This window comes from Thamnophis elegans, chromosome 16 (genome assembly GCF_009769535.1).
Source record: "Thamnophis elegans isolate rThaEle1 chromosome 16, rThaEle1.pri, whole genome shotgun sequence".
NCBI lineage: Eukaryota > Metazoa > Chordata > Lepidosauria > Squamata > Colubridae > Thamnophis > Thamnophis elegans.
Genome location: NC_045556.1, coordinates 6737822 through 6760751, shown reverse-complemented (window position 1 = coordinate 6760751; position 22930 = coordinate 6737822). Strand labels below are relative to the sequence as shown.

Sequence of the window (22930 nt, the reverse complement as noted above, 5' to 3'; positions counted from 1 at the left end):
TTTAGCTTTAGCGCTCACAGCGTGCTTTTTTCGTCGCGCTGTGATGACGTCAGGTACGCGGTTTCGTCAAGCGCGCTTTAGTCGACCACGGTTTTGTGGTGGAACCCTATTAACACCCTCTAGCAGTGGCCTTTGAGTAAGCCTTCTTAACTGAGCATCTTCCCTACTTACCCACATTGTGGTGAGCTTTCCTTGGCTAACGTAAGCGGAGGTTTGTCAATTGAATAGAATATTTATAGTTCAGGGTTGATTTGCTTAGTCCTCTCTGAGTATGGTGTTTTTCTTTTGGACATTTTATTATCCTATTAGGTAACAGCATCAGTACACTGAAGATATTACCTAATTGGGTAATGAAGTATCTGCAAGAAAACCACCAAGCTCAGAGAGCACCAGGTAAAGGTTATGTGCTAGTCGTTCCCAACTCTAGGGGGCGCTGCTCATCTCCATTTCAAAGCCGAAGAGCCAGCGCTGTCCGAAGACGACTCTGTGATCATGTGGCCGGCATGACTCAACGCCGAAGGCACACGGAACGCTTTTACCTTCCCACCAAAGGTGGTTCCTATTTTTCCACTTGCATTTTTACGTCCTTTCGAACTACTAGGGTGGCAGAAGCTGGGACAAGTCGCGGGAGCTCACTCCGTTACGCGATGCAAGGGATTCAAACCACCGAATGGATGCCGAACCGCCGACCTTTCTGATCAATAAGCTCAGGGTCTTGAACTTTTTCAACTGGGTGGGGAAAAGCTGGAAGCTTTCAGATTCGGGTTTTCCCCAGATGTGCCAACATGGCTCTTGTAATAAATTGGAACCTTGAGGAATCTCTAGCCTCGGATTTTTATTTTATTGAGGATGCTATTTGGAACCCTGACACTTTCTGCTGCTCGGGAATGCCAAAGTTGGCTGCCTGAACCCACATATCTATTTTGAACCCCCAGATTCCCTGAGCTGTGAAGTCATATCTGAAGTCGGATGATGTTAAGAGCAAGAGAAAGTTTTCTTTCCTTCTATCTTCTCTCCAGATCGTAACTTGAATCGGCAAGGAATCCTTTCTTACATTTATCCCATCTCATTGGAAAGCCCTTTCACTTCATCAGATCAAGTTCTTTCCAATCCGCTTGATATCCTGGAGTAGATTCCTATAGATTAAAGTCGATTTGGAGGGGTGGGAATTGGGGAGAGAAGACACAAGTCCCTGTCAGTGTGGTATCTCCATGTCACGGAAGGGTTTCCAGTGGCCCTTCGGGAATGTAAGACGTCGTTATAGTGACAGGACAATGAGCAGTGGGGCGGCCTAGTGAGGAAGACGCATGCCTCTCCCTCAGAAGGCTGAGAGTTCAATCCTAGGTGGAGGCAGATGTTTCTCTCCTAGGGCGCAAAGGGAAAAAAAATTGCTGTGAACTCCCTGTAGGTGTCAGGAAGGGTATCCGGCCAGTTCAGTCGCCCAGACTCTACCTTGAATTAAGGGATTGTAGGGTCGTAAAAAAGGGAGCTGTAGTGACAAGACTTTAAAGGCAGATCTACAATCAGTTGCATCCATATCAGATTTCATCCCTCCTCTTTTCATTTGACCTGGCTCACCAATAATCAAGAAGAGGGGCACTTGGGAGAAAAAACAGAGCAATGGAGAAGCTGAGGGAAGTGAAGCTGTCAATGCGCAAACCTGAAAGAGTGGATCAGTGCCGATATATTATGTGTGCACGCCTTTATGTGCATGTTAAAAGTAGAACTAAACGTTCCCTCAAACTGAGCTTCTCCCTGATGACGACCTGTATTCCATTATGGCCTTGGCAACAGCATGGAAATATTTCTCACCAACAGCTTTCCAGCATGGTGTCCTTAGATCAAGTTCTGGAGTTTCTCACCCAAGGAACCTTGCTAAATTTGGGGGTAAGATCTTCTAGATCTTGCCCCTTCATTGGATAGCTATGCCAAACTGATTCCCCTTCATTAAAATGTCCGGCCTGCAGCCATCTTTTCTTTTGCATCTTTGGCCTTCTACACTTTCTATTATTCTACTATGCATTTTTCTATTGTGGGAAAAATGGGAGGGGGGGATTGCAGGCGTGAGATGCAATGTAGCCAAAACAAAATTCTTTCTAGAAAGCCAAGGTCACCCTTTGTCTTTGCACCTCTGCACCTGACTCGAATGGGATGGCTGGAACTGCCAAGCATGGCAGATTCTGGACCATGTGATGGGCTTGTGGGTGCAAGATCTTGAATTTTGACTGGGTGGGGAAAACCGGGAAGCTTTCAGATTCGGGTTTCCCCGGATGTGCCAACATGGCTGTCTTAATAAATTGGAACTTCGAGCAATACTTTTCCTTGGATTCTGATTTACTTTTGGATGCTATTTGGAACCCTGACATGAAATACAGCAATAATTTCCATCGGTAAATTATTCCCAAATGTTTCTCTGCATAAGTGCTAACTTTGTAGCAGTAATAACCTGAGTAACAAAGTAATTGCTCTCCTCTTTCCTTTACTGAAGTGTTTGTCAACCTTGGTATGTTTAAGACACATGGACTTCAACTCCCAGAATTCTAAGCTGGCTGGGGAATTCTGGGAGTTGAAGTCCACAGGTCTTAAACGTGCCAAGGTTGAGAAGCCACAGCCCTACCGGACTAACATATTCAAGAACTACTCTAGAGTAAGGATCAGTGTTGTCCCCCAACATATCTTTGAAGGTCTGGGGCTGTCTCATGAATGAGATGAACCCAGAGTGAAACTGAATGGTTGGAGATTTAGGTAAGACAAAGGGGAGAACTTTGTTACTCAACAGGTCATCAAAAGATGGAATTAAGTCCCATAAAATTGGTGATGGCAACCGACTTGGATGGATTTTTCAACGCGTTGAAGAGATTAATGGAGGAGAAGGAGGTTGATGACCATTAATCATGATGGCATTGTAATCCCAACCGTATCAGAGATAGTTATGAGCTTGAATATCAATAGCAGAAGGGTATTTTCTTACTGATTTCTTCTTGGAGGGCTTCCCAGAGGCATTTGCTAGGTCAACAGACGGTGGAGTAGCCAGACCTTTGCTATCACCTAGAAAGTTCTTTCTGGACTTCTCTCTATGGGCACTTGCACTTGGGGGCACAGATCCTCTCTTCCTCTCTTTTACAAACACACACTCACATGCTCCCGCTGAGAAAGGATTCCTCTTTCTAGGTAACCCACCAAAGAGGAAATTAATGTATAAAGTACAAAGTGAGGTATTTCCCTGCCAAGATATAGTTGGGCTCAAGCCGCCAAACTCCTTCAGATCCTCCACCTTAAACGGGACACCCGTTTCATGGTTCTCCAACTCTTGCTAGTTTCTCTTTGGGGCGAAGTTTCCCATCAGGCCTTCACTTCCCCAAAGGATCCTCTAGCAAATTGCAATGGTGGCCCAAATGACTTGGTGCCCTTGGTGATCTCAGCTTGCCACCCTAATGTACATGTGCCCTGATGCGCCTTGACCCAAGTAGGTAAGTCAAGTCACGGCATGGTGATGGCATGGCTTTCATTATTGCCGGTTGGCTACGGACACCCATAATTAGAAGGTGGCCCTTCTGCCCCTTTGCTATCTGGGAAGGAAAGGCTGATTTCTGCTATTACCTTCCTGAGTTGGGTTACCTGGTCGAAGCATCGCCTGCCAATGCCTTACCTGTTTTCCGAGCCGGGGTGAAGAGGGGATCAGTAGGGTCGATTTGCATCTTTTGGCCTCTTTAATTGGACCTTTAGCCTCTTCATGCCGATCTGGAAGCCGTTCATGGCTTGAATGGCTGCCTGGGCACTAGTTGGATTGTCAAAACTGACGAAACCTGGGAAAGAAGCCACCAGCCAAAGACGTTAGAGACGGGGTGATGGGAGTTGGGTAAAGGATTAGAAGAGGAAAAATGAAAGAGGGCCCATTCCTTGGCTCTGGGTTCCATAAGTTTGTAGGAGAAGAAATGGTAGGACTGGAGGGCGGAGTTAAAAGAGGGATCAGCCTAGAATCTCTACATAGCCACAAGTGTTTTTCTCCCCCCAGAAAAATGGATGTGCAGAGAGTTTGAAAAGCCTGCATGTATTGTGCTTTATGTATGCATACTTTTCTGTTATATCCCTTTTTTAATTAAAAAAAGAGGAGAAAAATTGAAAAAGAATTATAAATACCATCAACATAAAATGGAGCTCGCTCAGAGGCTGAAATACACCAAGTAAATGAGATGAAGAGTGGGAAGTAGAGGAGAGAGTTAAGGGAAGAAGAGAGGGATAGGAGAGAGGGCAAAGGGGAGGGGAAGAGGAGGAGAGAAATGAGGAGTGGTAAGGGGAGGGAGGAGAAGGAGAAATGAAGGGGAAGTAGAGAAGAGGATGATAGAGGGAAGAAAGGAGGTAGGGAAGAGGAGGAGAGAAAGGAGGAGTGGAAAGGGGAGAGAGGAGAAAGACAGAGGAAGGGGAAGCAGAGAAGAGAAGGAGAGAGGGAAGAAAGGAGGTAGGGAGGAAGAGAAGGAGAGAGGCCAGCTGGTCTTTGGGTTTCCATTGCTCCGGCGCATTCCAGTTTTGGCACTCGGTGCTGCAAAGGTTCACCGTCACTGGCCCAATAGCAATAGCAATAGCAGTTAGACTTATATACCGCTTCATAGGGCTTTCAGCCCTCTCTAAGCAGTTTACAGAGTCAGCATATCGCCCCCAACAACAATCCGGGTCCTCATTTTACCCACCTCGGAAGGATGGAAGGCTGAGTCAACCTTGAGCCGGTGAGATTAGAACCGCTGAACTGCAGATAACAGTCAGCTGAGGTGGCCTGCAGTACTGCACCCTAACCACTGCGCCACCTCGGCTCAAGCTTGTCTAAAGGCCCAGCTTGTCTAAAAGTTGAAATCAAAACCAACCCATCAAGGAACCTTGAAGGAACTTACCAAAGCATTTACTTTGGTTGGTGGCACGATCAACGAAGACTTTGGCAGAGATGACGCTTCCGAACGGCAGGAACATCTGCATGAGTTCTGCATCGCCAAACTCTTGGGGCAGGTGATAAATGAAGAGGTTACAGCCTTCAGGACCTTGGAGAGCAACACAGGGACACCAAAGAGGGGAAAGGATGTTGCGTAAGAGCACGAGAGACCAAGGGTAGACAACTTCCCGCTACTGAGTATCTACCAACTTTCTTGTAAGCTGTTGCCTTCGAATCCTCAATGGGTTGGGTTTTGTCAATGAACTTAGAAAGTAATTAATCCCCACCATTGATTGGTTAAGTAAATCTTCCCCTCTCAGACGCCTTCCAAATGAATTGATTTTCAATTCACCGAATCCTTAAGTTAAAATGGCCAACAGTCATACGACATAATCTACAATACTGCCTTTTCGCCTGAAAGGCAGACTAACTTCTGTAACGTTTGCATACTTTTAAAAAATTCTTTCCTTGTACACGCTGTTATTTTACTGAGAAACCTAATCGGAATAGAGCTGGAAGGGACCTTGGAGGTCTTCTAGTCCAGCCCCCTACTGAAGCAGGAGACCCTATACCATTTCAGACAAGCGCTTGTCCAGTCTCTTCTTAAAAGCCTCCAGTGATGGAGGGCCAGTGGTGGGATTCAGCCAGTTCGCACCTATTCGGGAGAACCGGTTCGTAACTTTCTAAGCAGTTCGGAGAACCGGTTGTTGGAAGAAATCTCCTTTTGTTTTTTCCCCACTTTAAGGGCTAATCCTGTAAGGAAGGCAGGGAGGAAACATTCCGGTTTTATTTAGCCTCATTTTTATTGCCCTGCTTGCAGAAACTTCCTCTCCCGTTAACCCTTATTACATTGTAACTGCTAAGGCGAAGCGCCCATTGAAGCGAGTGGCGTTGAGTTGGCCACGGCCACCCAGTCACATGACCACTGAGCCATGCCCACCCAGCCATTCATTAGGGCAGAGAACTGGTGGTTAAATTATTTGAATCCCACCACTGTGGAGCGCCTACAACTTCTGACTTCACTGGTTAATTTTCCACTGGCTGAATCCCACCACTGCTTGTGGGCCTTGCAGAATGGGGTTCCCCCCTCTTCCTCCAGGAGACCCAACCTTTGCATGCCTCCTTACCTTCTCTCTGTTGTTGGGGGATGATGGGAGTTTGCTGTGGGAAGGCTTGGCTGATTGGTGCATAGGCGGCTGGATATGCTGCTAGAACACAAAAACAGGAGGATCAGGCCTCAGGCAAGCACAACTGTCTCTGCTTTCAATGGGGAGAAAGGGGCACACCAAACCAATGGACATGCTCCCATGTGAGTGTCATCATGTGGGATCTGACCGAGAAGGAGGCTCAGCAGAAGCTCCTCACTGAGGACTAGGAGCATAGGCTTTCCAAGCAGAGGGAAGACCTGCGGGAGTGCAACACCAGGTACCAGCGCCTGGAGGCTCAGCAGGCTGAGATGCTCAGCCAGTTCCAGGCCATGATGCAGTCCCACTGGAACGAGGCCCTCCGGCTCTTCGCCACCAGCGGCTCTTCCCTCCAGCCTTCACCCAAAGCCCCCCACCAGGAGGCTGAAGCAGACCCCAAGTTGGAATTTCTGCCCCCCTCCGACCCACACAAGAAGACCCCGAAGGGGGAGACTCTCTGCAGCAACACAAGCGTTCAATGCATGTATCCGTCCCAGGGGCCGTAGTTTGAGGACCCCCTGATTTAGTGCAATATAAAAACATGCAAATATTTTTTCTGCGGGCCACCAAGATTTTCTCATGGACCACCAGGGGTCCACGGATCAGTTGCATCTCCCTCCGCCCCCTGGTTTGCATCCCAAAGGTTGCCAAGGGACAGAAGCAATAGCAGTTAGACTGGTATACCGCTTCATAGGGCTTTCAGCCCTCTCTAAGCGGTTTACAGAGTCAGCATATCACCCCCACACAGTCTGGGTCCTCATTTCACCCACCTCGGAAGGATGGAAGGCTGAGTCAGATAGATAGATAGATAGATAGATAGATAGATAGATAGATAGATAGATAGATAGATAGATAGATAATAGATAGATAGATAGATAGATAATAGATAGATACATAGATAATAGATAGATAGAGATAATAGATAGATAGATAATAGGTAGGTAGGTAGGTAGGTAGGTAGGTAGGTAGATAGATAGATAGATAGATAGATAGATAGATAGATAGATAGATAGATAGATAGATAGATAGATAGATAATAGGTAGATAGCAATAGCAGTTAGACTTATATACCGCTTCATAGGGCTTTCAGCCCTCTCTAAGCAGTTTACAGAGTCAGCATATTGCCCCCAACAATCCGGGTCCTCATTTCACCCATCTCGGAAGGATGGGAAGCTGAGTCAACCTTGAGCCGGTGAGATTTCAACTGCCGAACTGCAGCTAACAGTCAGCTGAAGTGGCTGCAGTACTGCACTCTAACCACTGCGCCACCTCGGCTCTTGCCCGAAGCCAAGGGGAAGAGACCCAGGGAGGATGGGGTTGGGGGGGTGGGGGGTGGGGAAGGGGAAGAGAGGGCCAAAGTAATGTTGAGACCTGCATAGTGCTGCATGCCTGCATAGGCTTGTTGCAAGGGATCAGCCACGGTGGGACTTTGAGCTGGGAAGAGAAAAGAAGGACGAGAATAAGCAGACTCCGTCAGAGAACATCCCATCCCGTCGGCGCAGTGCAATCAGGGGGTCAAAGCTACCAGGAGGGGAAGTGGGTCCCTCCTCTTCGACTTGCGAAAGGCTGGCAGAGAAAACCTGCAGCCATCCAGATGTGGTGGCAATTCCCACCTTGCTTTCCCATGCCGGGCAAGTGGGAGAAGGCTTTTAGCAACATCTGGAGGAAGAGGGGATCTCCCTTTTAAGAAGATCGTTATTTATCTTGACTGCATAATTAGAAAAAAAACCGCTGTTTACAGTCCACAGTCCCAGTAGTTCAAACGACTCACAGGGCTGGGAGAGAGGGTATTTCTTCCCTGCTTTAGCACAGACAGATATACAACCATCACAGTGATACTGCAAAATCCACATTCCCTCCCCACTCCAGGGGAAGGATACTGTAAAATCTCCATTCCCTCCCCACTCCAGGGGAAGGATACTGCAAAATCTCCATTCCCTCCCCACTCCGGGGGAAGGATATTGCAAAATCTCCATTCCCTCCCCACTCCAGGGGAAGGATTCTGTACAATCTCCATTCCCTCCCCACTCCTGGGGGAAGGATACTGCAAAATCCCCATTCCCTCCCCACGCCAGGGGAAGGATACTATAAAATCCCCATTCCCTCCCCACTCCAGGGGAATTACTACAAAATCCCAATTCCCTCCCTACTCCTGGGGAAGGATACTGCAAAATCCCCATTCCCTCCCCACTCCAGGGGGAAGGATACTGCAAAATCTCCATTCCCTCCCCACTCCTGGGGGAAGGATACTGCAAAATCCCCATTCCCTCCCCACGCCAGGGGAAGGATACTGCAAAATCTCCATTCCCTCCCCACTCCTGGGGGAAGGATACTGCAAAATCCCCATTCCCTCCCCACTCCTGGAGGAAGGATACTGCAAAATCTCCATTCCCAACCACTCCAGGGGAAGGATACTGCAAAATCTCCATTCCCTCCCCACTCCAGGGGAAGGATGCTGCAAAATCCCCATTCCCTCCCACTCCAGGGGAAGGATACTGCAAATCTCCATTCCCAACCACTCCACAGGAAGGATACTGCGAAATCTCCATTCCCTCCCCACTCCTGGGGGAAGGATACTGCAAAATCCCCATTCCCTCCCCACGCCAGGGGAAGGATACTATAAAATCCCCATTCCCTCCCCACTCCAGGGGAATTACTACAAAATCCCAATTCCGTCCCTACTCCTGGGGAAGGATACTGCAAAATTTCCATTCCCTCCCCACTCCAGGGGGAAGGATACTGCAAAATCTCCATTCCCTCCCCACTCCTGGGGGAAGGATACTGCAAAATCCCCATTCCCTCCCCACGCCAGGGGAAGGATACTGCAAAATCCCCATTCCCTCCCCACTCCTGGAGGAAGGATACTGCAAAATCTCCATTTCCTCCCCACTCCTGGGGAAGGATACTGCAAATCTCCATTCCCAACCACTCCAGGGGAAGGATACTGCAAAATCTCCATTCCCTCCCCACTCCAGGGGAAGGATGCTGCAAAATCCCCATTCCCTCCCACTCCAGGGGAAGGATACTGCAAATCTCCATTCCCAACCACTCCACAGGAAGGATACTGCGAAATCTCCATTCCCTCTCCACTCCTGGAGGAAGGATACTGCAAAATCCCCATTCCCTCCCCACTCCAGGGGAAGGATACTGTAAAAACCCCATTTCCTCCCAATAAGCTGGGACTTGGGAGGCAAGAGAATAGATGGGGGTGGGGCCAGCCAGAGGTGGCATTTGCTGGTTCTCCAAACTACTCAAAATTTCTGCTACCGGTTCTTCAGAAGCTGTCAGAACCGGCTGGATTTCACCCCTGATCCATCACCATTGCCCCTGATGGCCCTTTCTTTGTCGGAAATCTTACCTGGGTACGGATGGATCCCATTGGTGTAAATGGTTTCCGATGCTGGCTGCCCGTTAGTCTGTGGTGGGAGAGGGCTGAACCCATTGACGCCAATGGGGGTAGCTATGCTGGGGACTGGAGCTGTGCTGATCCCTGGAGGTGTGCTTGTACCTGAAGGACATGAAAGATAGGAGGAAAAAAAAGAGAGCAAAGGGATTAGGGCAGAGGAAGCCATTAAATTGAGACCCAGCGGGAAAGGAAAAGGAGGAAGAATGAATATGGCTAATATGGTTTGCTTCCTGATGGAACTGGAGAAATCTTGCAGCCGTGGTGGGTTTCAAAATTTTTTGGAACCTACTCTGTGGGTGTGGCCTGCTTTGTGGGAGTGGCTTGCCAGCCATGTGACCTGGTGGGAATGGCTTGTCGGCCATGTGTTTTCTTTCTTTCCTCCTCTCTCTCTCTCTCTCTTTCCTTCCTTTTGTCTCTCTGTCCCTTTTTCTTTTTTTCTTTCATCTCTCACTCTTTTTCTTTCTTTTTCTATTTATTTATTTTTCCTTTCGTTCTCTTTCTTTCTTTGTGTGTGTCAGTCTGTGTGTGTGTGTGTGTTTGTGTGTGGCAGTGGTGGGTTTCAAAAATTTTTTGGAACCTCTTCTGTAGGTGTGGCCTGCTTTCTGGTGGAACCTCTTCTAACCGGTTCGGTAGATTTGACGAACCGGTTCTACCGAACTGGTGCGAACGGGTAGGAACCCACCTCTGTCTTGCAGGATGAATAACAGAATTGGAAAAGACCTTGTAGAATCTTCCAGTCCAACCTCCTGCTCAAGCAGGAAGCCATTTCAGATAAAATCGTTGTCTAAGCTCTTCTTATAAACTTCCAGCGTTGGAGCATTCACAACTTCTGGAAGCAAGTTGTTCCACTGATTTATTGTTTTCACTGTCAGGAAATTTCTCTTTAGTTCTAAGTTGCTTTTCCACCTGTTGCTTCTTGTTCTGCCCTCAGTTGCTTTGGAGAATAGTTTGACTCCCTCTTCTTTGTGGCAACCCCTGAGATATTGGAAGACTGCTATCATGTCTCCCCTAGTCCTTCTTTTCATCAGACTAGACATACCCAGCCTTCCTTCCTCTCCTTTTTTCCTCCCTCCCTCCCTTTCTTTCTTTCCCTTTCTTTTTCCTTCCTTCCTTCCTTCCTTCCTTCCTTCCTTCCTTCCTTCCTTCCTTCCTTCTTTCCTTCCTTTCTCAGCAACTCCACACCCTCTTTTTGGCCTAGCAGGCTTCAGGAAAGATTGCTGGAAGCAAAAATGGATCCCCCCCCCCCAAATCCATGTTTCCAGAGAACCTGTAGTAAAAAAAATGCTTCAAAAGTAAAGGAAAAAAAAGTTCCAAAGTTTGTCGGAACTTTTTTTAATTACTTTTTTTTAAAGTATTTTTTACTACCGGTTCGGGTGAACCGGCCCGAACCGTTAGCATTTCACCCCCGGCTCTGAGGCTTATTAAAAACTTCCATCCGGCTCTTCTTCCTGGTTACCCCAAGAAGATCCCCTAGGGGGAGCTCTCATACCTGACGAGGGTGTCATCGGAGCTGCCACCAAGCCGCTCACGTTGAAAGCGGCCATTTGTTGCATCTGTGCCGCCGCGATGGCTGCCATGGGGTTGAGGCAACTTCCTTGTGCGGCAGCCATGAGCGCTGCCTGCTGCTGCATTATCTTAAGGAAAGAAGGAGACACGTGGGGAGAGAGGAGGGAGGAGAACAGCCAGGGAGAGAAAGGGGAGGACAGGAGAGAAGGAAGAGAGAGGGGAGGGGGGGAGAAGAAGGGCAACGTTAGTTTGGACGTCGCTGGTGAAGACTGGTCTTCTTTTTCTACTCAGGGACAACCTCCAATCCTCCCCGTGACCCGTCAAAACCGCGCTCGACTAAGCCGCGCCCGATTAAACCGTGTCGCTGACACCATCAACAGGGCAACAACAGCCAGCGTGGAGAAAGAAGGGCGCTTTAAATAGCGCTTTGAAAGCAAGCCGATTCAACTTAAGGTAAGGGTTAGGTTTAGGGTTAACTTTAGGGTTAGGTTTAGGGTTAAGTTAAGGGTTAGGGTTAGGTTTAGGGTTAGGTTAAGGGTTAGGATTAGGTTTAGGGTTAGGTTAAGCGTTAGGTTTAGGGTTAGGTTTAGGGTTAAGTTAAGCGTTAGGGTTAGGGTTAGGGTTACATGAAGCGTTAGGGTTAGATTTAGGGTTAGGTTTAGGGTTAGGTTTAGGGTTAGGTTAAGGGTTAGGTTTAGGGTTAGGTTTAGGATTAGGTTTAGGGGGGTTAGGTTTAGGTTTAGCGGTTAATTTTAGGTTTAGGGTTTACAGTGTGCTTCTGTCTCCGCCCTGTTGTCGCCCTGTTGATGACGTCAGCGACGCGGTTTAGTCGGGCGCGGTTTAGTTGAGCGCGGTTTTGTGGTGGAACCCATCCTCCCCACCACCCCCAGATGGAGACTGGCCTCTTGGCCTTCTTGAAGAAGCTCTAGTCCTCTTGAGGACTAACCTCAATAGAATAACAGAGTTGGAAGGGACCTTGGAGGTCTTCTAGTCCAACCCACTGCTTAAGCAGGAAACCTTATACATTTCAGACAAAAGGTTCTCTTATTAAAAACTTCCAGCGTTGGAGCACCCACAACTTCTAGAAGCAAGTTGTTCCACGGATTAATTGTTCTAACTGTCAGAAAATTTCTCCTTAGTTCAAGTCTGCATCTCTCCTTGATTAGTTTCCACCCGTTGCTTCTGGTCCTGCCTTCTGGTGGTTTGGAGAATAGCTTGACTCTCTCTTCTTTGGGGCAGTCCCCGAGGTATTGGAAGACTTCCATCATGTCTCCCCCTAGTCCTTCTTTTCATTCAACTAGACCTACCCAGTTCCTGCAACCGTTCTTCATGTGTTTTAGCCTCCAGTCCCCTAATCCTCTTTGTTGCTCTTCTCTGCACTCTTTCTAGAGTCTCCACATCTTTTCTACATCGTGGTGACCAAAACTGAATGCAGTATTCCAAGTGTGGCTTTACCAAGACATTATAAAGTGGTATTAACCCTTCACGTGATCTTCATTCTATCCCTCTGTTGATGCAGCCTAGAACATCAAGGGACATAGAAATGAGGTCTTCAGATGGACAACAGCCTTGATGTAGCTTCTTTCATCAACGTCTATGGAGATTCTCAATCATCCATGGTTGTCCCAAAGGTGATTTTCAAAAGGCAATGGAACTTTCTTAGTTTTTTTTTTCCTTCTGAAGACATGTTCCTTCTCATCCAAGGACCTTCTCCAGTTCTGAAGCAACGGAAGAAGCTTCTTGGATGAGAAGCAAAACGTCTTTGAGGAAAAGGCTACCTGCCTTTTGAAAAGCACCTACAGGGTAACTTCTTTCATCAACCCTCGCAGCGAGCCACGAAAAGAAAGTCCATCCTAACCAGCCGAGAGTGCTAAAGCCAGGGTGGAGAACCCATGTTCCTCCAGATATTCTAGAACTTCTGGCACCTCTGTTTTCCAGCCATACTATATTGGGGATTGGAGTGGAGAACAGACGAAGGCTACCTTCATCTTCCCACCTTGAGGTCTACTTCCTTCTAAAGTAGGACGCAAAGTGAGATTTGGACATTAAGTGTGAAACCTACTGGGTCAGGCTGGACAGCCTCTCGGGGCCCCTTTACTTCTATATTAAAAAGTCATATAGGCAGAGGTGCAGCTTGCAAAAGAACAGGAAGCAGGTGCTTAACCGCAGAGTTCAATAGTCTCACAAGGGTCCTTCCCAACAAGGATAATTGTAATTTTCCCCAATTTTTCATCTCTGTCTGTATGCTACGCCATAGTGGCTCATAATTATACTTGTATAGTTTCCCATTTGAGGTTGAGATGTAGACTCCTAGATATTTAACCTTTTTAACTATTTCCCATCCTGTCATTCCTTCTAATTCTTCCCTTTGATTAGTGTTCATATTTTTAACTAGCATCTTTGTTTCCCCTAAATTTATTTTAAATCCGGATACTTGGCCATATTGATTAATCATATTCATTAAAACCTTACTAGATTCCTGTGGTTGGGTTAATGTTATAACCAAATCGTCTGCAAATGCACGCAATCTATGTTCTTGGGTCAGGCTGGACAGCCTCTGTCGGGGGCCCTTCTATATTAAAAAGCCACATAGGCAGAGTTGCAGCTTGCAAAAGAACAGGAAGCAAGGGCCTAACCGCAGAGTTCAATAGTCCCACAAGGGTCAGCTAAGGTTCGCTTAGAGACACGTACTCAGTACCTATGACAAAAGGAGACCCCCATCTCCTCAAGGTAGCCAATAAGAAATGAATAACGGCAGCAAGACTGTTGGTGGCGCAATACTGGAAGAAGGAAGGTTTGCCTACTATTCAAGAATGGACAATAAAAGTAACAAACTTAGAAGAGATGGCTAAAATATCAGCATATCTTTTTTTTCCCCCCTGAGATGGGATTTGAACCAACTTTTCTGGCCTTTTTATGTATCCTATATGATTGTTCTATCTCCAGGAAAGGACCATTGATGTTGGTCTCTTTCCAGTTAGCAATGCAGAAGCTTGCATTGGCCAGTGGAGGGCAGTGCCCACCACTAGTTTCTCCACAAGGATGTGCTTGATGGTAAAATTCTCCTTCCAGCTGAGCTGTTTGGCGCAATCTCCCATATAACAACTGTTCCTGCTTTGCTTTTCCAGACTTAGCCCAAATCATCTAGGTCAGGGCAACCTTAAACATTCAAAGAGCCATTTGGACCCGTTTCCCACCATAAAAGAAAACACCGGGAGCCACAAAAACCTTCCCCTGCTTGACTATTTCCTGAGGGGCCACAAAACTAGCATAGGTAGTTGAATTAAAAGTTCTGTTTTCTACTGAAACTTTTCTTTTCTTAGATTTATCCATGGTTGACCTCCTGGGGGTTGGAAAGCTCAATAAACCGCACGTCACAGATGGTTGCGACACATATTTCGGGTCACAGGGAGCCGCAGCAGAAGGATGGAAGAGCCACATGCAGCTCCGGAGCCACAGGTTGCTGGCCCCCTGATCTAGGTCAAACGGTGCATCCCTTCAGGTTAAGAGCAAGAACCAGGGAGGCTTGGTCGTCCGAACGTTCCTGCTTCACCTTTATGGGAAATAATGACGGTGCCCTACTGTTGGGGTGCCCAGCATCTCCTACCGCTTGTGTGTATGCTCCGTAGGCTCCAAACTGGATCGTCATGGGGTTAAAGATGCCCAGCTGCCCGGCCATCTGATGCATTCGCCGCAGAGTTCGCTCCTTGTCCGTGTCGGCAAACTTCACGACTAAGCTGGAGGACGCACCCTAGCAGAGGGAAGAGAGAAGCAGAGGCAGAAACAGAGAGAGTGGGGCAGATTGTACCCGTCGCTGGTGCGTCGGTTCGAACGGAGGAGTCTTGCAAATGAATCTCACGGGGGGGGGGGAGGCAGTGGCAATAGAGAGGAACAATGTTGAAGATTAGGGTGGCCCCTTTCCTTGGGAGCTTCTCTTCCTAGAGGTAGCCCTTGACTTACAACCACTGGTTTAGGGACGGTTTGAAGCAGTGGTGGGTTTCAAAAAATTTTCGAACCTACTCTGTGGGCGTGGCCTCCTTTGTGGGAGTGGCTTGCTGGCCATGTGACCTGGTGGGAGTGGCTTGCCGGCCATGTGTTCTCTCTCTCTCTCTCTCTCTCTCTCTCTCTCTCTCTCTCCTTCCTTTTGTCTCTCTGTCCCTTTTTCCTTTATTTCTTTCATCTCTCTCTAACTTTTTCTTTCTTTTTTGTTATTTATTTCTTCCTTTCTTTCTCTTTCTCTTTCTCTCTCTCTCTCCTTCCTTTTGTCTCTCTGTCCCTTTTTCCTTTTTTTCTTTCATCTCTCTCTCACTTTTTCTTTCTTTTTTTCGTTATTTCTTTCTTCCTTTCTTTCTCTTTCTCTCTCTCTCTCTCTCGCTGTGTGTGTGTGTGTGTTTGTGTGTGTGTGTATGTCAGTAGTGGGTTTCAAAAAAATTTGGAACCTCTTCTGTAGGTGTGGCCTGCTTTCTGGTGGAACCTCTTCTAACCAGTTCGGTAGATTTGACGAACTGGTTCTACCGAACTGGTGCGAACTGGTAGGAACCCACCTCTGGTTTGAAGTCACGACAGCACTGAAAACAGTGGCTGATGACTGCTCCTTGCACATACAAAAGCCCTCAGGGTCGTAAATTATGAAAGAGCAAATGATAAAATGGGCACAGAACTTTGGCTATAATATTGAATTAGACAAATGGGAAAAATTTTGGGGAATAAATTTTAAAATGACACTATCAGTTGCATACAAGGGAAACCAGTACAAAATGTTTTACAGATGGCACCTGGCACCAACAAGGTTAGCTAAAATCTTAACAAATACCTCCCCAAAAATGCTGGAAATGCGAATCAATACACGTAACATATTACCATTTATGGTGGACCTGTGAGGAGGCAAATTTTTTTTGGAAAAGGATCAAAAATTGGCTGGAGGCAATAACAGGGGTTAAAATAGAATGGAAACCTGAAGTTTTTTAAATTAGGAATTATGTCTGCGAAATACAAAAAAGAAATCCAGTATTTAATACTACATATAATTACGGCGGCAAGGATTGCCTTGGCCCAGAAATGGAAAAACAAATTAATCCCAAGTAAAGATGAAATAATAAGAAAGGTTCTGGATTGTGCTGAAATGGACAAACTAACTAAAGAAATCCAGGGAAAAGAAGAATCAGAATTCTACCAGACATGGGATAAATGGAGGTATAGGTGGATGGAGGAAAGGAACAAGAATCAATGAAGGAATATAACAAAACTCAAAAAAATAATAGTTATGAGTAAAATAAGAGGGTTAAGAATGGTGAAATCCAAATGAAATACAATAGAAGGGGAAATAATATAAGGTGAGCGGTATCGATTGATGATTGCTATTAGAAAGAACAGGAAGCTCCTGTTCGTATTGTATTGTGTAAATGTGGTGTACGTCTAATTTTTGTGTGTATTTTACATGTTTGTGAATAAAAATCTTTAAAAAATAAATAAAATAAAGATGCCAACTGGAGGATTCTGGGGGGGAAAAAGTCCTCAGGGTCAAGCAATCAAAATTCCGGGCTCTTGGTCACCAACACAACAGTTGCAACATCCAAGAGTCATATGTTCACCCTTTGTGAGCTTCTTAGCGGAGGTCAGATGAGCAGTGGGGGAAGCCACCCACCCACAAATCATTTAATGATTGCTGCAATTTGCTTAACCACTGTGGTAAAAAGAGGTGGTGTAATCGGGCATGACTCTCTTAACAACCATCTTGTCTAGCAATGGAAATTCTGATCCCAACGGTGGTTGTATGTCGAGGACTACCCGGAGCAAACATCATGCATGTTCTAACCTAGCAGAATAACAAAGAGTTGGAAGGGACCTTGGAGGTCTTCTAGTCCAACCCCCCTGCTTAAGCCGGAAATCGTATTCCATTCCAGGCAAATGGCCATCTCTTTCTTAAAAACCTTCAAGTGTTGGAGCATTCACAGCTTCTGGAGGCAAGTTGCTCCACCGATTAATTGTTCTAACTGTCAGGGAATTTCTCCTTGGTTATCGGTTGCTTCTCTCCTTGATTAGTTTCCACCTGTTGCTTCTTGTCCTCCTTTCAGGTGCTTTGGAGAACAGGTTGACTCCCTCTTCTTTGGGGCAGCCCCTCAAGTATTGGGGCCCTGCTATCATGTCCCCCCTAGTCCTTCTTTTCATTAAACTAGACATACCCAATTCCAGCAACCCTTCATTGTATGTTTTAGGTTTAGGTTTATTAGATTTATATGCCGCCCTTCTCCCAAGGACTCAGGGCGCCCTACAACATTAAAAGAAACACATAAGCCAGAGCCAAGGTGGCGCAGTGGTTAAATGCAGCACTGCAGGCTACTTCAGCTGACTGCAGTTCTGCAGTTCGGCTGTTCAAATCCCACCAGGTTCAAGGTCGACTCAGCCTTCCATCCTTCCGAGGTGGGTAAAATGAGGACCCGGATTGTTGTTGGGGGCAATATGCTGACTCTGTAAACTGCTTAGAGAGGGCTGAAAGCCCTATGAAGCGGTATATAAGTCTAACTATTGCTATTGCTATAATACAAAAGTTTTTTTAAAAATTAAATAGAATATCCCAAACAAACTCAATAAGAATTGACAATAACATTTTTTAAAAAAAATAGAATTAAAATTAACAATGATCAATAATTTATTTTGTTTTGTTCAGGCCAGGCTGGCTTGCTGGGAAAGTCAACTTTTTAGGGCACGTTGGAAGGATCAGAGGTCGGGGATTATACGAAGCCTGTTTTAGCCTGCATTTCCCTAATTATCCTTGTTACTCTTTCTAGAACAGTGTTTCTCAACCTTGGCAACTTGAAGATGTCCGGACTTCAACTCCCAGAATTCCCCAGCCAGCGCTGGCTGGGGAATTCTGGGAGTTGAAGTCCGGACATCTTCAAGTTGCCAAGGTTGAGAAACACTGTTCTAGAGTCTCCAAATCTTTTTTTCTTTTTTACATCGTGGCGACCAAACTCAGCTGGGTTTTAAGATCCTGGATCTACGATTACACTTTGTCTTTTCCTGAAAATACCGCATTCACCCCTAGGCACAACCGTTTAAGTAGATCATTCCCTCTCCCTGAGTCACCCCGCCCTGCGAGAACGATGACCCGAAGTGGGGCTTATAAAAACACGAAGCAAATACACCACGTCTCGGTTGCTACATCATACTAAGCTCTCACGCAAGGCTGGTTCGCTGGTAAACAAGCCAGACTGCAGATCCAGAGTGGACCCTGCTTTCCTGCCCACACGTCTTCAATTTCCAGAGCCCATGTGCTACAACAACAACAACAAAAGAATTCCTTTTGATGCATGCCGATGAGAATAGAATAGACTAGAATAACAAGAGTTGGAAGGGACCTTGGAGGTCTTCTAGTCCAACCTCCTACTCTGGCAGGAAACCCTGTGCCGTTTCAGAGAAATAGAATAGAATATAGAAATGAATAGAATAAAATAGAATAGAATAGAATAGAATATAGAAAATGAATAGAATATAGAAAATGAATAGAATAGAATAAAATAAAATAGAATATAGAAAATGAATAGAATAGAATAAAATAGAATAGAATAGAATAGAATATAGAAAATGAATAGAATAGAATATAGAAAATGAATAGAATAGAATATAGAAAATGAATAGAATAGAATATAGAATAGAATAGAATATAGAATAGAATATAGAAAATGAATAGAATATAGAATACAATAGAATAGAATATAGAAAATGAATAGAATATAGAATACAATAGAATAGAATATAGAATAGAATATAGAAAATGAATAGAATAGAATATAGAATAGATTAGTAGAAAATGAATACAATACAATAGAATAGAATAACAGAGTTGGAAGGGATCTTGGAGGTCTTCTAGTCCAACCCTCTAAACATGCAAATTCACTTGTCCCTGGAAGGAACAGCTTTAACATGGATATTCAAGGTTCTTTCTTTCTTTCTTTCTTTCTTTCTTTCTTTCTTTCTTTCTTTCCTTCTTTCCTTCCTTCCTTCTTTCCTTCCTTCCTTCTTTCCTTCCTTCCTTCCTTCCTCTTTCTTTTCTTTCTTCTTTCTTTCTTTCTTTCTTTCTTTCTTTCTTTCTTTCTTTCTTTCTTTCTTTCTTTCAAAGGATTTAATACATTTATTGATTTGTATTTGTGCCTGTGCATGTTTTAAGAAAAAGACCGCAAAGACACTCTGTTTAGTCAGAACATAAACATGGCATTGGGACATAGAGAGGGAATTGGGGGGGGGGCATCTTGCTTTCCCAGGGGGCACAGCTGATTGTCACACAGCTGATCGTCAGAACTACCGGTTTGCCTGAACCGGTAGCATTTTTTAAAACCATGGGTCCGGATGAACCGGTCCGAACCGGTAGCATTTCACTCCTGCTGGTCCCCCAATTCTACTGCCCACAAGAGATTCTGGACCTGAGATTTGCAAAAATCCCCAGGATTCCGAGCTTTTCTGCCTGGCCCGTCGTGACCATGGAAACAATTGATGGGAGACTCCCGCTATCTCAGCCAGAATTGGCTCTCCATGGGTTCCAGCTAACTAGCCTTATTTAAGAAAACAAGCCTTATCTTTATTTACAAGGGACGGGATTGATTTTGTGCCTGTAATGAAACGGCCACCGTCTGTTTGGGGGCCGAGAGAAGCTTGGAGATAAACGGGCTAATCCTTGCACCGACCATTTCCTGAAATGCATTTTTTAATCCCAGGATCCGGGCGTGTTATTTCTTTTCCCCAGGGCCAGGATTGATTTTTAAAAAAATAATAATAATAATAATTTGGGGCCTCATTTACACTTAAGTTTCACGACAAACAGAGTGATCCTGATTCCACTTCGGCCATGTACTTGAGAGTTCCCCCTTTCTACCCCCTTAGACTTGGGGGGTTATAATCTTCCGGATAGTCCGAAGATGTCCGAAGGACTTCTGCTTTGGGATGGGCTCCTCTGAGAAGCCGGGATGATTGCTTGGGGCCTTTGAAAATTTGTCTTCTGTTTTGGATGTCAACAGTCAATAGATGAAGCCTTCCTTCCTTCCTTCCTTCCCTCCCTCCTTCCTTCCTTCCTTCCTTCCTTCCTTCCTTCCTTTCCTGCTTCTTTCCTTCCTACCTACCCTCTGTCCCTGCTTCCTTCTTTCTTTCCTTCCTTTCTTTCTTCCCTGCTTCTTTCCTTCCTACCCTCCTTCCCTCCCTCCCTTTCATTCATTCCTTTCCTCCTTCTTTCCTTCCTTCCTTCCCTGCTTCTTTCCTTCCTACCCTCCTTGCTTCCTTTTCCTCCCTCCTTTCCTCCCTCTTTCATTAATTCCTTCCCTCCTTCTTTCTTTCCTACCTACGCTCTGTCCCTCCTTGCTTCCTTCCTTCTTTCATTCCTTCCTTCTTCCCCCTTCTTTCCTCCTTCCCTTCCTTCCCTCCTTGCTTCTTTTTCCTTCCTCCCCTTCCTTCCTTCTTTCCCTCCTTCTTTCCTGCCTTACTACCCTCCTTTTCCTCCCTCCCTTTCCTTCCTTCCTTCCTTCCTTCCTTCCTTCCTTCCTTCCTTCCTTCCTGTTGATTGTTTTTAAAATTGTGGTGTTGTGTTGTCCATTGTTTTTCTTTTTTTTCTGTTTGTTTCCCCCCCCCCCCCCGACTTGATTTGTGAGCCGCCCTGAGTCCCTCTGGGAATAGGACGGCATAGAAATACAATAAAATCGTAAATCGTAAATCGTAAATCCTTCCTTCCTTCCTACCCTCTTTCCCTCCTTGCTTCCTTTTCCTCCCTCCCTCCCTCTCTTTCCTTCCTTCCTTCTTTCCTTCCTTCCTTCCTTCATACCCTTCTTGGTTCCTTTTCCTCTCTCCCTCCCTTTCCTCCCTTCCTTCCCTCCTTACTTCTTTCCTTCCTTCCCTCCCTTCTTTCCTTCCTTCCTACCCTCCTTGCTTCCTTTTCCTTCCTCCTGCCCTCCCTCCCTTCCGCTCTACCTCGATCTGTTTTGTTCCTTTCTTTCTTTTGTCCTTCCACCCTCCCTCGCTTGCTCTCCCCACTTCCTTCCTTCCCCTCTCCCTCTTTTCTTCGGTCCCTCCTCCAGCCAAACTCTTTGTCCCCCTCCAACCTCATCTGGGGCCGTTGGAGTTCATTGTCAGCCCAGCCTCCTTGCAACTGCTGATCGGTTCAATCCTCTCCTATAATCACCAGGACTCCTGGGGCCTTCCTGCCCCCTCCTCCTGCCTCTCTCTCTCTCTCATTTAGAACTATGACCTTCATTGTTAATTAAATGGCAGTTTTCTCAAGCCGGTGATTCAATTACCTCCTGACACCTGCTTGGAGAACACAGCTGCTGATTAGAATAAACAGCAAAGAGTTATTTTTTGCAACAAGTGATTTGATCCCTAAGAATCTGATCCAATCACCCAGATGATAAATTAGCAGGCGATGGAACAAAGGAGGAGAAAATGTGTGTTTGGGTGAGAGAGGGAAGGTGAGGAAAAGAAAAGAAGGAAGAGAGTAGGTAAAGGTAGAATGATGGAGGGAGGACAGAAGAAAAGAGTAGAGGGGAAGGAAGGAAGGAAGGAAGGAAGGAAGGAAGGAAGGAAGGAAGAAGAGGTAGATGAAGGGAGCGGGAGGAAGAACAGAAGAAAGGAAGAAAAAGGTAGAGGGGAAGGAAAGAAGGAGGGAAGGAAGAAGAAAGAGGAAGGAAGGAAGAAAAGAGGTAGAGGTAGAGGAAGGAAGGAAGGAAGGAAGGAGAGGTAGATGAAGGGGGGAAGGACAGAAGGAAGAAAGGAAGAAAAGAGGTAGAGGTAAAATGGAAGGATGGATGGAAGGAAGTAGCAGTATATGAAGAGAGGGAGAGGAAAAAAGAAAGGAAGAAAAGAGTTAGAAGTGAAGGGAGGAAGGGAGGAAGAAAGGAGAAAGAGGAAAGAAGAAGAAAAGAGGTAAAGGGAGAGGAAGGAAGAAGGAAGGAAAGAAAGAAAGAAGGAAAAAAGGAAATGGGAGGGAAGGAGAAAAAGAAGGAAGGAAAGAAGAAAACGGGTAGAAGTAGAGGAAGGAAAGAAAGAAAGAAAGAAAGAAAGAAGGAAGGAAGGAAAGAAAGGAGAAAGAAAGAAAGAAAGAAGGAAGGAAGGAAGGAAGGAAAGAAAGGAGAAAGAAAGAAGGAAGGAAATAGGAGGGAAGGAAGCTTGTGAAAAAGGAAGGGACATGTACTGCTGTAAATGGGGATTTTAGCACCTCTAGAGATTGGTTTGGCGGGGACTTTATAGAGAAACACCCCCCACCCCCCCATGACAAAACGAACAGTCTGCTCTCAGTTATGGAGAGCCTTGGTATAACTCTAATTCTCAGGGTGCTGGTGGCAGAAATCAGGGGGAGCTGCAGGGACGGAAGGTGAAAGGTCAAGTATCTCCTCCTCTTAAGACAAGTTGGCTGTTGGGTTCCTTCAACAGATGGAAACCTTTCACCCAGCACCTCTTCCTAAACCGTCAACCCCAGCTTAGCAAATAATGCCGGTTTATTCTGAGCCTGCTGACTTTCAATTCAGTTTGGAAACTCTAACTCCAAAAGTCCGGAAACGAACCTTTTCAGGAACACCAAGTTCCTCTCTCGCCTGGCGGCTGACCTCCCTCTAATCCAAGAGGGTCTTAACCTTCGCCTGTAAATAGATGCCAAGGCCTCTGTGAATTGGATGCGGGGGGGGGGGGGGAGAGTGAGGGAAATACACCTTTATCTTCAGCAAGGTCAACCTTAAATTCTCCTCCAAGAATGGATACGGACCACAACATTTAGATATCTTATTAACTGACTTTGTTTCAGAATATGTTACAAAAGTGTCATGTTATGGGAGGTTTATTGAAATTGCGAATGAATGCCAATACAAATGATTTTAGACAAAAGCACATTTAAATAATTGTAATTAAATGAGAATTGTGGTGCAGTGATAGTAAAATACA

General features: G+C 45.8%; 1 protein-coding gene across 31 annotated transcripts in view; it reads right to left on the bottom strand.

Annotated features, from left to right (window-relative positions):
- Positions 1 to 3678: 3678 nt before the first annotated feature.
- LOC116519211 (CUGBP Elav-like family member 4) overlaps positions 3679 to 22930 on the bottom strand; it is a 187097-nt gene continuing 167845 nt past the window's right edge. For 2 of the 31 annotated variants that reach the window (XM_032232977.1, XM_032232979.1), the window contains exons 6-13: positions 14625 to 14768; positions 11001 to 11145; positions 9464 to 9613; positions 7477 to 7539; positions 6420 to 6425; positions 6049 to 6129; positions 4887 to 5030; positions 3679 to 3806 (exon numbers count right to left, since the gene is read on the bottom strand). In XM_032232977.1, coding sequence (XP_032088868.1) covers positions 3679 to 3806; positions 4887 to 5030; positions 6049 to 6129; positions 6420 to 6425; positions 7477 to 7539; positions 9464 to 9613; positions 11001 to 11145; positions 14625 to 14768 — 861 coding nt within the window. The other 29 variants (XM_032232992.1, XM_032232997.1, XM_032232986.1 and 26 more) reach the window with 20 other exon arrangements.